The following is a 15,392-nucleotide window of genomic DNA, read 5'->3' as shown; positions in this document are numbered from 1 at the left end:
CAGAAGGTCTTAGATTCATGTGAATAGCACCTCTGAAGAAGGGAAGGGCAACACAGTTGATTATATGGAACACATTCAAAAATGCCGTAGAGTCCAGTGACCTGGATATTGCGATGAAGATGATGCATTAAGGCATCACAGTGTGGCTACTTTCTAAGGCAGGGGCACCAATGATCTCTTATGTAGGTAAGAAATAAAATGTGCCATTTTACTATGTCATTTTCAGTTGTATGTCCTCTAATAGCCCTAACTTTCATTTGGGTCATGTTCAAATGTATAACATCTCTTAGAAACCATAAGGAACTTTTTTATGGAGTAAGGTGGAGAGAATTGTCACCAAAGATCTCTATCTTCAATTTTTGCCATTGCTGAAGATTATAGTGTCTGTTTCTGAATTCACTGTGTTTTAATGTCTATTTTTATTCCAAACTATGAAAACTTATCCATAATTTATATGAGAAATTTTAAACTGCTTATATTTGATAATATAGACTTTTTGACTCCCTATGCTATATGGTATGGTTGACTCCTAACAGAGGTCATTTGAGGCCTTTTAGGGGGGCATGCAAGATCACCTTTTGCCATGTCTCCTGGTTCAGTTGAATTCAAGTCCTTCCCTATAGAGATAATTTCTATAAGGACAGTATTTGCTCATGGGCCTGGTAGGTTTTCTCTTTGAGACCTGGGCTACTGCCAGGGTGGATCAGTGAAGTAGCTCTCACCTGCCCCGGAGGGCAAATCCCTTTTCCCCTTCTTGGTTCTCTTGAGGCTTCAGCCCCTGGTTATCCCCCATAGGCTTCTGCTCCCACTGACACCAAAGAGCAGGGCGCGAAGGTAGAATTTGTTGTACCTATCAGAGCTCTGGCCGCCAACTTTTGGGCTGCCCTATAGAACTATCCTGCCTCAAGCAGAAGCAGACATAGGCTGAGCCAGGATCTGAACCCAGTTCTCTGACTTCAACCGTCTCTCTACTGGATAGCATTTATTGAGAATTTGTTGTGTGTCAGATTCTAATCCGAGCACTTACATGAGAAACCACCTAATCCTCAACAATCTAGGAAGTTTGTGAGAAACTGGAAGCACAGAGAGGTTCAGCAGCTCACCCTATGTGACAGTTTAAAAATGGTGGGGCTGGGATACTGATCCAGGCAGTCTGACTTTAGAAGTCTCTCCCTGAGCAAGCCCCTTGCCACCCCCATGGCCCCAGCAAGATCTGGACACTAAGATTCTACTTCCGGCAGCTGCTGTGCAGTTGAACAAGTTGCTAAAAGGTAGGTGAGGCCTTAGTGCCTCCACTTCCAATAACTAACACTTGTTTTCCGTTGTTCCAATGGAATGGGACAGGTTGCCTGCCGTCCCTACCACCCAGAGATGCTCTCTCAAATTACTGTCACGCAACTGGACTTCAAATGAAAACCATTTCTCTTGGACCTGAAGAAGTTTTGACAGTTGATATTTTATAAATCTCACTATGGTGTAAATGTGATTGAATGGTTAATAGAGCCCTATTGTGGCAATTTGTAAAAACCAAAGGGAGACTTTTATAGGATAATTATCTTGCCTTAATTTCTTCTGATGGTAGAAATGTGAAATCGGATTTGCTTATAGCAAGATACAGCTGTAATTGTATAGCTGCTCTGCTGGCAGCTAAATGTATTTATTATCACTGCCTCCTGTTTGATGAGAACTTTTCGAGCAATTGCTTTTCATTTAACATCACACAGTTTCTCTCTGGAGACTACTGTGGGAGCTACTAGGCTATGTTTCGTTTTATTGATAAGTATGATTTTATTAATATGTTAGGGGTATTAATGTATCAAAATGGATAACATTCTATAAGCTTCAGATTAATACACATGTACCCAAGCATGAGATACCATTTCAGAGCTACTTATTGGAAACACATTATCTGCTTATCAGGGTGGAGTTACATCCAGTCCAGTGGAAAAGGAGGGACTTTGAAATAGCCCCTATGGAATTTTCACCTTTTTATATGTAACGGACTTGTCATTTCCAAGTAATTGATGCCAAGATTAATCAAGAAAAATCCCAAGCTGTTTTCATAAATAAGGCCTACCCTATGAAACTAGTTTCAATCCCTTAGGAAATGACACGCTGCACCTCCTTATAAATGCTCAGTAATGGCCTACTTAGACTCTATTATGTTTGCCTTCTAAGTGCTATTAGGAGTTTCTTTTACATTTTTTTTCATTAAGATAAAAATGGCCATTAGAACAAGTTTTTAAGGGGTCATTTAAAAATATTTGCAGTTTGAGAAATAGAATGAACTCACTAAACATGTCCCTGAAGGATGGCACCAAGCTGTGTTGAAGGGGGGGGAAGCTTTTGAGTTGGTGAAATTCTGCTCTTCAAGCCCAGTGTTCAATAAAAGCTTTTCTGTGTTCTTTTTCAGGTATGTGGCCAGTTGGATAGACAGAAGGCGGCATCAATCAGAAAAGGCCAATTTAACTATTCTTTTTGATAAATACATTCCTGCATGCTTGGATAAACTGAGAACAAGCTTTAAAACCATCACTTCAATTCCAGAGAACAGCCTGGTGCAGGTTTGTCTTGGGCAACACCATTTTATGTTCTAGTCCTGATGCAGTAGTGGCGCTTGATCACAGCAGGAGAAGCTTTTGCTTGATTAAGAAGATGCAAAGAGGGGTGCCTGGGTGACTCAGTCAGTTGAGCATCCCACTCTTTATATCAGCTCAGGTCTTGACCTCAGGGTTGTGAGTTCCGGCCCCACGTTGGGCACCATGCTGGGAGTGGAGCCCACTTGAAAAAATAAAAAATAAAAGAAGATGACGTAAAGATTTCTGAAGTTGTCTGGTTGCTCCAGTTCTCTTTCCCCAGATCCATATTCCCCAGCGAGTTTTGCAAACCTCTATGACACATCTGTTACATTCTGTTATCACCTGGGGTTGTAGTCTGTTTTTTTCATGAGATTGTCATCTAGAGGATAGAAGCCGTCTTGTGTTTATTTTCATGTCCCCAGATATTACAGAGTTCCTCGCACATAGCCGGGGCCGAGTATGTGTTTCCTTAATCATTGTGTTCCTCCCAGTATATTGGAGTAGAATAAGAAGAACAAAGTAGGAACAACCATATTTATTTTTCTGTCTCCTAAGTAACTGGCCCAGAGAAGGTGCTCAGGATGGTTTTGGACAACAGTAAACCCAGAGACTAAAGATACTGGCCAGTAAGAGAAAGCTTCTGAGCTTGTCCACCCACGGCCCTCCCATCCTCTTCTTCCTTTCTCTTCTCACCAACCTCTGCCCCCACCCCCACCTCACCTCCACCCTCCCCTCCGCCTCCACCACCCCAGATACTCATAGGGTCAGGTCAGTCTCAAGGAGAGAAGTCATAATACTCTAGGAACAGATCTGCTCTGATCCTCATTCTGGGACAGCTGGTAAGACGGAAGGGTATATATGATAGGTTGTCATGGAAGCAAATGAAAATAATTCACAGCACACAGAAATGAAGGTTGTGATCTTAATCTCAGCATGAAGAAAAACAGTCCCCAGCCTTTATAAGTAGAAAACTTCACAACAAGAGGTTTACAATTAGAAATCCTTTTTTTTTTTTTTTTTTCTTTCTTTCTCTAGGAACAAAATTGGTTTCGGAGTACTTTGTTACCATTAAGTTCCTATGTAACCAGACTTGTTTGAAGCTAAATTAGAAATAGTCACAAGCATAATAAGAAGAGAAAGTTCAGGTTTTTGGATAATTCACACACCAATTAAGTAAACGATAGTCTTCAACAGTAATTATCTGAGGTATAATTTATTTCTGAAAGCAGGTCTGAATTTATTCATAATGAATTAATTATGTGGTTAGCCTAATTAGACTTCCTCTGGTGTAGTACTTGCAAAAGCATGATTGTGTTCTTTCTCAAGTTGACTTATGTATTTGTGTGATTCTCTGTAGTGTGAATTTTTTCATTCAAGAGTAGTGTGAAAATAGGTCAGTAGGAATTAATATGACTTTCCCTCTCGCTTCCTCCTTTTGTAGTATTCAGAAATGGCATTTTATCCTCAGCCTCTTTTCAGCTGTTGTTTTATAGAGTAGTCTCTTTTCTGTGATTACTTGTAAGGACAAAATTTGAGACAAACAGGAGTACAAAAGGGAATACCTTCAAATGACTACTTTAAGAAATTAATGGGCTCTGTTTTTCAATATATGAAATGTATTTGCTTTAAATTTGGTTACATATACTAACTCCTTTATAATAGGCACCAGAGTCTCATGTTACTAATTGCTGACACAAAACTCTGTGTTTTCCAAGTACTGTGTTTGGGAGAAAGCAGAGAAGTTACAAGTTGGTAGAGTCTCCAGATCAGTAGATAACATCACATGGTAACCTTCCAGTCTCTTTTGAAGTTTTGGGTTTAACAGTCCCCTAGTCCACCAGAGTTTCTACTTAGAAATAGCAAAGCCTCAGAGTCTTAAATTAATTTTCTTGATAACAAATGGATGATTTTTATTTCTCTTAGAGGATTGTTTTAAGTTGGCAAATATGGAACTATACGACATAATAGAAGTCAAGAAAGAAGATTGCAAAATATTATAAGTGCTCAACTTTCAAATTGAAAACCTTTGAAAATTATTTCCAGGACCTATTTTCCGTGTTACCATGGGTTTTCCCCAGCTTTCATGGCTAGGAAAGAAAGACACACCAATCCTGACTTGTTTTGTTGCAGCTTGCATTGCTGCTTGTATGATAGTGATCAAATCTAGTGCTGCCTTGAGAAACCAGAGGAAGGGTACCAGAGCCTCTGGAGGGTTCTGAGCCTCTGAAATAATGCTACTAAGTGACAACTGTTTGTGTGCCTCTGAGAAGTAGCTCAAAAACATGATCAGTACCGGTTATTATTACACTGGGACAGGCCTTTGCAAGCAGCCACCTTCCCCTCTTTATTTACCTGATTGTCCTGAGCTTGGGCTAAATTTATGACCGATAGCACATTTTTGTCTCACGTGGAGGGAGTGAAGGACAGGTTCCTGAATAGCATCTCTTTCACGGTTAAATTTAGTTTGGTGTTCAAAAAAAAAAAAAAAAAAAAAGTCACAGGCAAAGGCTGCCAGTCCAACTTTCTAAGTTTATACAACAGGTGGGAAAAACCCACTGCCAGAACACTAAGGGAAAGTGGTTTATCTAAATGTCCAACAAGAGGGAAATGAATAAATACCTTTCTGTTAAGTAGAATCTTAAGCACTCATTCCCACTGATAGTGTAGGGCAGCACTTACTCATAAGGCAAGGTATCTTTAGTTTGTTTCTAGGTGAAAAAGTGAGCTATAGAATACTATGTTTACTGTGACTCCTTGTTTATAAAAAAAAAAATCCCCTATTATCTTTTCTTTTTGCCTATATGCTTTCGTGTTCATTTTAGTGATGATGAATTGGGTAAGGTAGTCATTTTTAAAAAATAGTTGATTACTTAGAAGATCGATTTCATTAAAAGTGGCAAAGGTTTTCCATTATCAACTTGGAAATCCACAACAGTGATTTTTGTCTCAGTGTAGCAAATAACAGATTGGGGGAAATTCTATAATCTCTAAAGGACCAAATAGATTTGTTAAGTATGTCCTATGACCTTATGGTTCTATTAAGGAATTGTTGCACAAAATGAATGGCTATTTCTTTTTCTTTAGACCATTTGTGCCCTTCTGGAATGTTTGTTGACTCCTGACAATGTGCCCTCTGACAGCCCAAAAGAGGTTTATGAAGTCTACTTTGTCTTTGCTTGTATCTGGGCATTCGGAGGCACTCTGCTGCAAGATCAGGTATGTTTAGAAATAGTTGACAGAAATAATTTATAGAACCAGTTTTACTTGGGGGGGGTAGGTCTTTATATGTGATCCCCATGTTTTGTTTTACTTAATATAATCATAAATCTCTGCTGTTTGCCCTGTTCTCCAGTAAGCCAATGTGTTTAGGCAAGCTCATCCAGGCTGGGAGCTCTCACTTTGGCTGACACTGCCAAACCCATAACCGTGCCCCAGATCTCCCTTCTGAGCTCAGGGTTCGCTGTTTGCACCTGCCTCTGGAGCGGTGCCAGCTGCATGCTCTTCCAGACATCAGCCACTGTTCACTGTCCCAGAGACTGAGCTCTTCATGTGCTCCAGCCCCGAATGTGCTCTTCCTCTTGACCCTCTCCTATCCTCAGAGATACTCATATTTCTTCCAGTTGCTCAAGTTAAAAACCCAGGAGACACCAGTGGTCATCAGATCCTTTCATTCACACAACAGCTGTCAAGTCTGTCCCCACCTGCCCATCCCTCTAGCCTTAACTCAGGAATGTATCATCTTTAGATTGTCCTGGGCTGCCACGGTGTCTTAGCTCGAGCCGCCGTAACAAAATACCATACATTGGGTGGCTTAACTGGCAGAAAGAAGTTTGCTTTCAGTTCTGGAGGCCAGAGCTCACAGTCAGGGTACCAGCATGGTCAAGTTCTACCAAGGACCCTCGTGCTGGCTTTCACACAGGTGCTTTTTTTGCTGGGTCCTCACAAGGCAGAGAAAGAACAGTAAAAATCTTTCTGATGTCTTCATTATAAAGACATCACGAAGGCCCAGACCTTATGACCTCATCTAAACCTAGTTACTTCTCAAGGCCCCATCTTCAAATACCATCACATTGGGGGTTAGAGCTTCAACATATGAATATCGATATGAAAATGAGTATATTCAATATACAGCACATGAGAATCTTGAAATTGATGCCCTTGTCACTAGTCTCTTACATGATCCCCGGAGTAATTGTTTGTGGACCAGACAACAGGGTCTTGGCTTCAGCCTAACATGAGGCTACCATGCCTGCACAGCCTTCCTAGTATTGCTCATCCATGGCTGCTGATTGCTTTTAGGCAAACACTTGAGATGAGCTTGCTCAAGTGCGTGCATACATGTGCACACTCACATGTGTACTCACACCTTAGACTTCCTGAAGTGCAAAGTGGGACTTTTTCAACATTAGAAGATGGCACATCTGACCTCCACCATGCTCCTCTGTATGTAGATTTTTGTCGTATAATGTTTCCAATAATTGTTCAGAGTATCTTCATAGTGTAAATAAAGCTCAGCGGGGCAAAGGAACTTGATCGAGGTTACACTGATGGGAAATGACAGCACCAGGATTCACACCTGTGTATCTCTAAAGACCACACCTTCTAAAGGACCTCAGGATCTCCCACAGTCCTAACTGATCCTACTAGTACCCCTGATTCTTTGCCTTAAAAATAAATGGGATGCATCTTCCCGATTTGGCCAAGTGTTTTTGGATGTAAATACGGAATTTAAATTGGAAGGCATCACAGCCCCAGAGGGCCCATATTTCCATTGGTTTACTTGTCGTAGGTCCTCAAATACATAGTTGCTAAAACCTGTGGGCCAGTCTGCTTCTTGTCACTAGGTTACCATCAATCATCTCTCTAAATAGGCATGAGATTCACTTGGCCTGCTAGATCTGATTTTGATCCTTCTCAGAAGCCATATTTCCTTCTATAATCTCCAAGTGTGTTGCTTTGTCGAGAGTTGGTGTTGGGGGGTGACTTGATGTGGTTTTTCTCTGGCACAATTTACAGCATGCATGGACTTCTCCATGGAGGCCAAGGGCAGACTCTCACCTCTCCTTTTCTGACCCCCCCCCATGTTTTGTTTTGTTTTTGTTTTATTTTTCTTGTGTTCTCCAAGAGGTTTTTCCTTTGTGAGGATGTAAACCAGGTAAAATTGTGTGCGTAGGATATGGACAGCTGAGATCCCTCCATTCCTGACCACCTCCTTCTCAGTTGATTGCCTTCTCATCTTGCCAGTTTTCAAGCACGGCTGCCTTCCAGGCCGTCCATCAGGCCAGGCACCGGACCACCATAGTGGTCACCTAGCTCCTCCAGACACTCTCTCCCTAAATAAGAATCTTCATCCTCATCCTTCTCTCTCTCTCTTTTTTTTAAGATTTTATTTATTCATGAGAGAGAGAGAGAGAGAGAGGCAGAGACACAGGCAGAGGGAGCAGCAGGCTCCATGCAGGTAGCCCGATGTGGGACTCGATCCCAGGACTCCAGGATCACACCCTGGGCCAAAGGCAGACTCTTAACCGCTGAGCCACCCAGGCATCCTAATCTTCATCCTTCTCCTCCTCCTCATCACCATCACCTTCACATTTTCAAAAAGGGCTCTAACCGTGAAGCATTCAAAACAGAGACTATAAAGTTGGAAACACAAATGAAAAAAAAAAAACAGAAGAAATATTCTTAAGAGACGTTTATTACTTGAATAAATCTGAGTGCCTGCTGGGTGTCAGAGAATGTGCTTAGGCCTCTTAGTAGGCTATTTTATTGAATTTTCAAACATAAATAAATAAATAAAACTTCTCTGTATAAGTACAACTATCCTTCTCCCCTTTTACAAAAAAAAAGGAGCCAGAACTTACATAGCCTGCTTGAGGATGCCCAGATGCCCAGGTAACATCGAAGCCATGTTCAGACTGGAGTTCACTGACTCAGGACCTGTGTTCTTAAGCCAGGCCATTGTAGGCAGCTTCCAAAATAGGTCTTGGACCAACTTTCCCTGAGCTCCCATAAACTGCTATTATCACCTCTCTATTGGCTTCTAAGGTAACAACCTCACTGGTCTGCTTCTGTACCTCCCCCATAATCCATTACTCTCTCAGCAGCCAGAATGATTTTTTAAAAATGTAAGTTGAATTATATGATACACTTGAGAGTTTAAAACACTTTAATGGATTTGTTTTGCTTTTAGGATAAAGTGAAAAATTTAATACTATTTACAAGGCCTCTGGATCTGGTCCTGCCTGTCTTGCCCTGTTTCTTCTGCTACTCCCTCCCCCCACCTGCCACCCCCTACACCAGCTGCAGTGCCAGCTTCTAGAATACAAGGTCTTTCATACCACAGGATCTTTGCCTGTGATGACCTCTTGCTGCTTCTTGAAATGGTCTCTTCCCTAATCTGTGCCTGTTCTCAAAGGTGGTTCACCTAAACATACAATTAAAATAGATTCATCCCTTGTTGGTGAGGATGCAAAGAAAAGGGTTAACCTACTGAGGCACCCAGGTACCTCCATAAGACTCTTAGAACAAACTGAGGATTGATGGAGGGAAGTGGATAGGGGAATGGGTCAAATGGGTACTGGGTATTAAGGAGGGCACTTGTTGTGATGAGCACTGGGTGCCCTATATAAGTGGTGAATCACTGAATTCTACTCCTGAAACCAACATGGCTCTCATGACTCTAATAGATTCACCTCGGTTACTCTCACTTAGAGCAAACTCTACTTTCACAACACCTGTTCATTTCTGTATTTATTGGCTTAGCCCCTGCTTCCACCATGCATCCTCATGTCTCTGCTTCTATCTCCTGATGAATTCAATAAGGGCAGAAATTCTGTTGGTTTTCTTCCCCACTATAGAACAATTGCATTGTAGTTGAGCGAACTAATGAATCAAAGATTTGTCACTAAAATGATCTTGTTGATGCAGCTGTTAGCAAATTTTGATGTGAAGTAGAAATCCTATGTATTTTGCCTACAGAGAATGGTGCTAGGTGTTTTATTTTCCACACTAATTTAAGACCAACTTTTGTAGGGTGATTAAATAAACCATGCCACCAACTTGAAAATAACTCACATGAGCCTAGAATCCCTAATCCACGAGTGTGGTAAGTAGGAGTGTGCGCTCAGTGTATTTGGAGGCTGGGGGCAAGCTCTGCCTGCTAAGACTCCCTCACCCTTCTCTGCCCTCAGTACACACTCGTGTTCTGCAGCCATCCTGTCTTTACTCATGTGTGCAATCAGCCCAGTGCAAGAAGTGGGCTGTTGTCCAAGGACACAGGATACCAAAGAGAAAGTAATTTTAAGAATGTCACCGGAGAAAAATGGGGGTTAAGGACTTAGAAAGTATGAGACTACAGAATGCAGTGGCCACTCACACACTGTTTTTCGAGTTCACCCAAACTCACTCTGATAGATTATCTTGCCGATATAGAAATCACTGCGGGTTATTCTGTGGATGTAGGGCCAGGTCTTGATAGAGATACAGAAGGGTTTTATAAGCTGCTGATAGGCATTGCCATACCCCCTTCTTTGCTTTCCAAACCCTGATCTAGTAACAAAGGGCTTGAACCTATCGTCATACAAAAAGAAGCACTTTCTAGCAAGGAGAACCTTCCTGGTCCCTACCACCGTCAGGCCTTTCTGTAGGGCAGCAGCTTGTCTCTCTAGAGTTTTTAGCCAGACTACATGCCTTTCCTCATCCCTCATGGTAGGGGTTTCCAAATTGAGAATTTCAAAGGTAAACATTTCAACTAAGGACTTGAAGAAATGAAATAGGGTTACCAAATGTTTACTTTTCTAAATAAGGACATTCATAAAAAAATGACCAAAACAAGTACCTAGATTTTATAAAGGAAAAGCTCTTTCAACACCAGAAGGTCCAAGAAGGCTATAAACTCAGAGAGAGGACAGTGTTTAAATCAAATAATGTTAACAGTTTTTTTTAAAGTATTCCTTTGTTCTTATCTTTATTATCAATTGATGTGAATATTGGTCAAAATCGACACCAGTCTTTGAGAAATACTGTCTTACTGTACGTAACATGGTAATTTGCATGAGAGCTCATTGTTAAATTGAATAACCCAGGGGTAATCTAAGGTTCACCTAACCTTACTTTGCTTTTAAGTTAATAATTATTCCAGAAAATTTGTACCTGATGGATATATGGCAATTAGAGCTTTCTGCCACTCTGATATTATCACTCATTATAAGTTACTTCTAGTTATTTATTTTTCTTGGGTCAGTTACTCAATCCCATTTGTAATTATAACTGTGTACATTGCAAATACTGTGTTGAACAGGATGTGAAGGGGCTTAATATGTGTTCAAAATTACCTCTCAGTCTACAATAAGGATTTCTCTTGTTCTCCTCAGCTTTCTGGCTCTCAAGCTGAATTCAGTCGGTGGTGGCATAAAGAGATGAAAGCAGTGAAATTTCCGTCCCAGGGGACAATCTTTGATTATTATTTGGACCATAAAACTAAGAAATTCTTGCCTTGGGCTGATAAAGTCCCCAAATTTGCTATGGATCCAGAGGTACCTCTGCAGGTAGGTGGGTGGAACATAGTGATTTTCAAGCCACACTGTGCTAATTTGAGCCTTTTTGTTTCATTTTTTTTTTCTTTTTCTTTCATTTTGGAGCAGACTTTCTTTGCCTGCCTGACAGAAAAATTATTGTTGATATGATCCCATATTTCCTGGGAGAGAAGAATCTTAGTTACAAGAACAACTAGTGAGACAGCACTTACGTTGATGCATTTTTTTTATTTCAACTTAAGTCTATGATAACCGCTTTCTTTTTATCTTCCTAGAAATTTTGTGAGAAGTCCTATTTCTGTTAGTTCCAGTGATTCTTACATCTGTCCTTATTGTGAATTTATTAGACAGCACTTTCCACATAGAATGTCTTTCCTTTAACCCTCAAGGCATAAAATGGATGTTTTTAAACTTCCCAACTCATAGGTTTTGAATTCTCCAGGCAGCTGACAAATCTAAATGAATCTTTTTTTAAAATTATTTATCTTCCTAGATTGTTGCTCTACATTTCTCTGCTGTTGAGTTGTTCTTCAATCTTCTTTTGCTCCAATCTCTTTTCCTTTTCATTAGACATCTTAAAATCATGTCATTCTGATTCACTTTGGAGCTTACCATTTCCTACTGTGCTGTGTGAGTAGAATATAGGGGGTTTCTATGGTATTAACTTGGCAGCTAGTGTGAAATCCCCCATGTATTCATTGCCTGGAGCTGCTGGAGCTAAGCACTGCAAGGTAGGTGGCTTCAACAACAGACATTTATTGTCTCCTGCCTCTGGAAGCTCCACATTGAAAGACAAAGCATCAGCGGGAGTGGTTCCTTCTGAGGCTGTCAGACAGTCCTTTCCAGGCATCTGTCTGCAGTTCAATGGTGATCTTGGTGTTCCTTGGTTGGTGGCAACATGGCTCCAGTCCTCATGTGGCATTTTCCCCATGTGTGTCTCTGTATGTAAATTCCTCTTTATATAAAGACACCAGTCATTGCATTAGGGGCCGCGTCTTCTTGTGTTAGTAGTGTGCTAACACAATACCACACAGTGGGTGGCTTAAACATCAGAAATGAATTTCGTCCTGGAGGCAAGAGATCCATGATTGAGGTGTTGGGAGGTTTGGTTTGGTTTGGTTTAGTCTCTCCTGAGACCTCTCTGTTTGGCTTGCAGATGGCCACCTTCTTGCTGTGTCCTGACATGGCCTCTGTGTGTGTGCTTCCCTTCAGGGTTTTAACTTTATAAGGCATAACCTTTAATAACCTTTTTATATATGGAAGATGGGCACAGCAAGAGATTATATAATGTGTATCCAAGCCATGTCCTGACATCTTCTGTGTGGTAGGTGAGACAAGGTTCAGGCTCTGGACAGGCTTGGGTTTTAATCCAAGCATCACTATTTACTACTTACTACTTTGCTATGACCTTGGCCAAGTTATCAGTGTTCTCTAAGCTTTAGTTTCATTGTCTCTGAACTGAAAATCATGACAAAACTCTCCTATAGATTGGTTGTATCATACGACCTAGCATATGAAGTGCTTAACATAGTACCTGTCACATACTCAGCTCTCAGTAAGTGTGGATTATTGGTATTGATGTCTAGAGAAAAGAGCTAAAGGCCAAATTAAAAAGCACATGATGACAATGAACAGCAAAAGAGGGGGAAAAATATTATAAAATGTAACTCTGATGAAAAACAATCCTCTGGGACTGTTTGATGTAGCATAGAACAGCCTGTGCTCTCAGTGGCCCTGAGAGTATTGCTGAATTAAAATAAAATTCTAGTGTAAATATTCATAATCATAAAAATGATCCTGAATGACCTATAAAAGACCCAGTTGTGTTCAGTATATGGTAACCAAACAGAGAAGGAATATATTGTAACATTTAGGTGTGTTTTGTTTTGTTTCATTTTTGTGGTTTTTTGCTTTGTTAGTTTGTTTTAAAGAACACTCTAAATCCCCTTTACCCCCTTTCGAATTTGGCCACCAAAAGTGCAAGAAATGTCAACTCTCTTTTAATCACAGTGCAGGATTCTATTTCTTGCATGTCTACACCAGCTACCTCTTTCCGTGATATTATATATTAGTCTATGTTCTCTGAATCTGGCGTTTATTTCCATTCATTTTATTGTACTCCCCTAAGCCACCTTAGATTTGCTGTGAAATAATAAGCTATATATAAATAGCTAATTTTCAAAACAGAAGCATTGTTGTAAAGTTTTTTTTTTAATAAAACAGTGTATAATATGTTTGACATGTACTTTGGACTTAGGAATATTTCACATAAAATCACTGTTTCCCACCAGTGGGTCACTCACTGTGCTGAGCTCCTTTAGTGTAAACTCTCCCCTCACCATTTTGCCACTTAATCTTACCCAGCCAAGGCATTGCTGCCGACTTTGTTTATGCGTGGCTTGACTTTTCAAATGCTTTGTCACCTCCTGAAGAGTGGTGGTTGGTCTCTTAAACGCTTATTGTATTCCCTTGTATGCCTAACACGAGGCTGGACAGAGTGCAGGTGCTCTGTGATAGGGGGCTCTGGCTCACACTTAACTTGGAAGAGATAAATCAGTTGCTTATGCTGCTGGACTTTGATGGCATTCGGCAGCTGCTCTCAAGCTATGGTGTCTGAACTCTGACAGTGCAAAACTGAAGATCAGGTAAGGTCTCTCCTCCCGAGTGTTAACTTGAGTTAAGAATTCTTTGGGTCTCATTCTCAAGTTACTGTGTTGGTTCAGATACGAAATTTTGGAATGCCTCTCTTTCTGACTTTTGTCTCATTGTGTTCCAGAGAGTTGTGGTTCACACAACAGAGACAACTCGTCTCAGATATTTCGTAGAGCTGCTGCTTGAGAAAGGACAACCCCTCATGCTAGTAGGAAATGCTGGGGTGGGAAAGACAGCCTTCGTAGGTGACACGCTGGCAAGTCTCTCTGAGGATTACATAGTGACCCGTGTACCTTTCAACTACTATACAACGTCTGCAGCTCTGCAAAGTAAGTGTTCCTACTGCTTGTATTTTAGAAACGAGGGATCAGAAACTGTCATGGCTGAGGCATGTAGGCCAAGGGGGAAGACTACTTTCTCTAGGCTTTAGACCTTTCTCTTAGGCCTCAGATGAATTTTTACTTATCACCAATCTGGGCAAAATATACTTGGTTTCAGTATTGTGATTTTGGCTTTTTATATCACTAATAGCTTTATTTGGGTTATTACCCTGTAGAACAGCAAGACTTGACCTCAGCAGTGTTCATTGCTTTGCCTCTACACAGTTTGGTCACCTTTAATCAATTTTATGGAACCCTAGTGACATAAGGGTGTACACAGGCAAGAGTGCCCTGGTTACCTTTTCAAGGAAGGGATTGATTTAGGAGAACTTCATTAAAACTGTATTGATGAAATGACAGGCCACAAGCTGTTAATTAAATCTTAGAAAAATTGTCAGAATAACTTTACCTTTTGAGTTGATGTATCCATGTAAACAAAATTTGGGGCAGATTTGAGTTAGGAAGGGCAAGCTAAGTAGGTATGGGAAGTAAGGAGGTAGTGTAGAAAGAGCTGATACTGGTAGATCTGTCACTATCCAGGAGAGTGTCAGGGTTGTATTGGGGATGGTGACAGTGAAAAATCTCTATTTTCTAGTAGTTGATTAAACTTGTTGGGTTGCCCTGATTTTGGTTTCTGTGATTGTCTGAATTCATCTTACTAGTTCTGAAGGGGTCTAGGTGCTGTGTAAGATTTAGACATTGCCTATTAGTACAACAAATAGAAAGACCAGTGTACTTTAAAGAACGTTTGGGTTTCCAATCTTCAAGGTGGGGTGGTATGCAGGCAAAGATGGGATCTGAGATAGAAAAATCAGTATAAGCAAACGTAGGAAAGAGAAGATTATATAGAACACATTCAATTAATTGAAACTCTCAGTTGACTGAAGCACAGGGATGGAGTAGAAGACAGGGAAAAGACTGTAGTGGTGGGCTGGAGTCATATTGTGGATAGAATGCCCAACCGTCTGGTTTGCCATAGAGTGAGGAGATTTTAGTGTTAAAATCAGGATAATTCGGTGCGCCTGGGTGGCTCAGCGGCTTATGCATCTGACTCTTGAATTTGGCTCAGGTCATAATCTTACGGTCATGAGATCAAGCCACTAGTTGGGCTCTGTGCTCGAAGTGGAGCCTGTTTCTAATTCTCTCTGCCCTCTCCCCTCTGCCTTTCCCATACCCTTCCCACCCCCTTCCCATCCCAGCTCATACGTGTGCTCTCTCTTTATCTCTCTCAGAAAACAGGAACACAA

At 40.9% G+C, this 15,392-nt stretch overlaps 1 protein-coding gene across 1 annotated transcript in view; it reads left to right on the top strand.

Moving 5' to 3' along the window:
• The window catches only part of DNAH11 (dynein axonemal heavy chain 11), a 316,619-nt gene that overhangs the window by 144,068 nt on the left and 157,159 nt on the right, over positions 1-15,392 (top strand). The window contains 4 exon segments of the mRNA XM_072783813.1: positions 2,414-2,564; positions 5,664-5,795; positions 10,952-11,125; positions 13,890-14,094. Of these exon segments, the coding sequence (XP_072639914.1) occupies positions 2,414-2,564; positions 5,664-5,795; positions 10,952-11,125; positions 13,890-14,094 (662 nt within the window).

This window comes from Canis lupus, chromosome 18, assembly GCF_048164855.1.
Source record: "Canis lupus baileyi chromosome 18, mCanLup2.hap1, whole genome shotgun sequence".
Classification (NCBI taxonomy): domain Eukaryota; kingdom Metazoa; phylum Chordata; class Mammalia; order Carnivora; family Canidae; genus Canis; species Canis lupus.
This window is presented reverse-complemented; position numbering and strand designations above follow the sequence as displayed.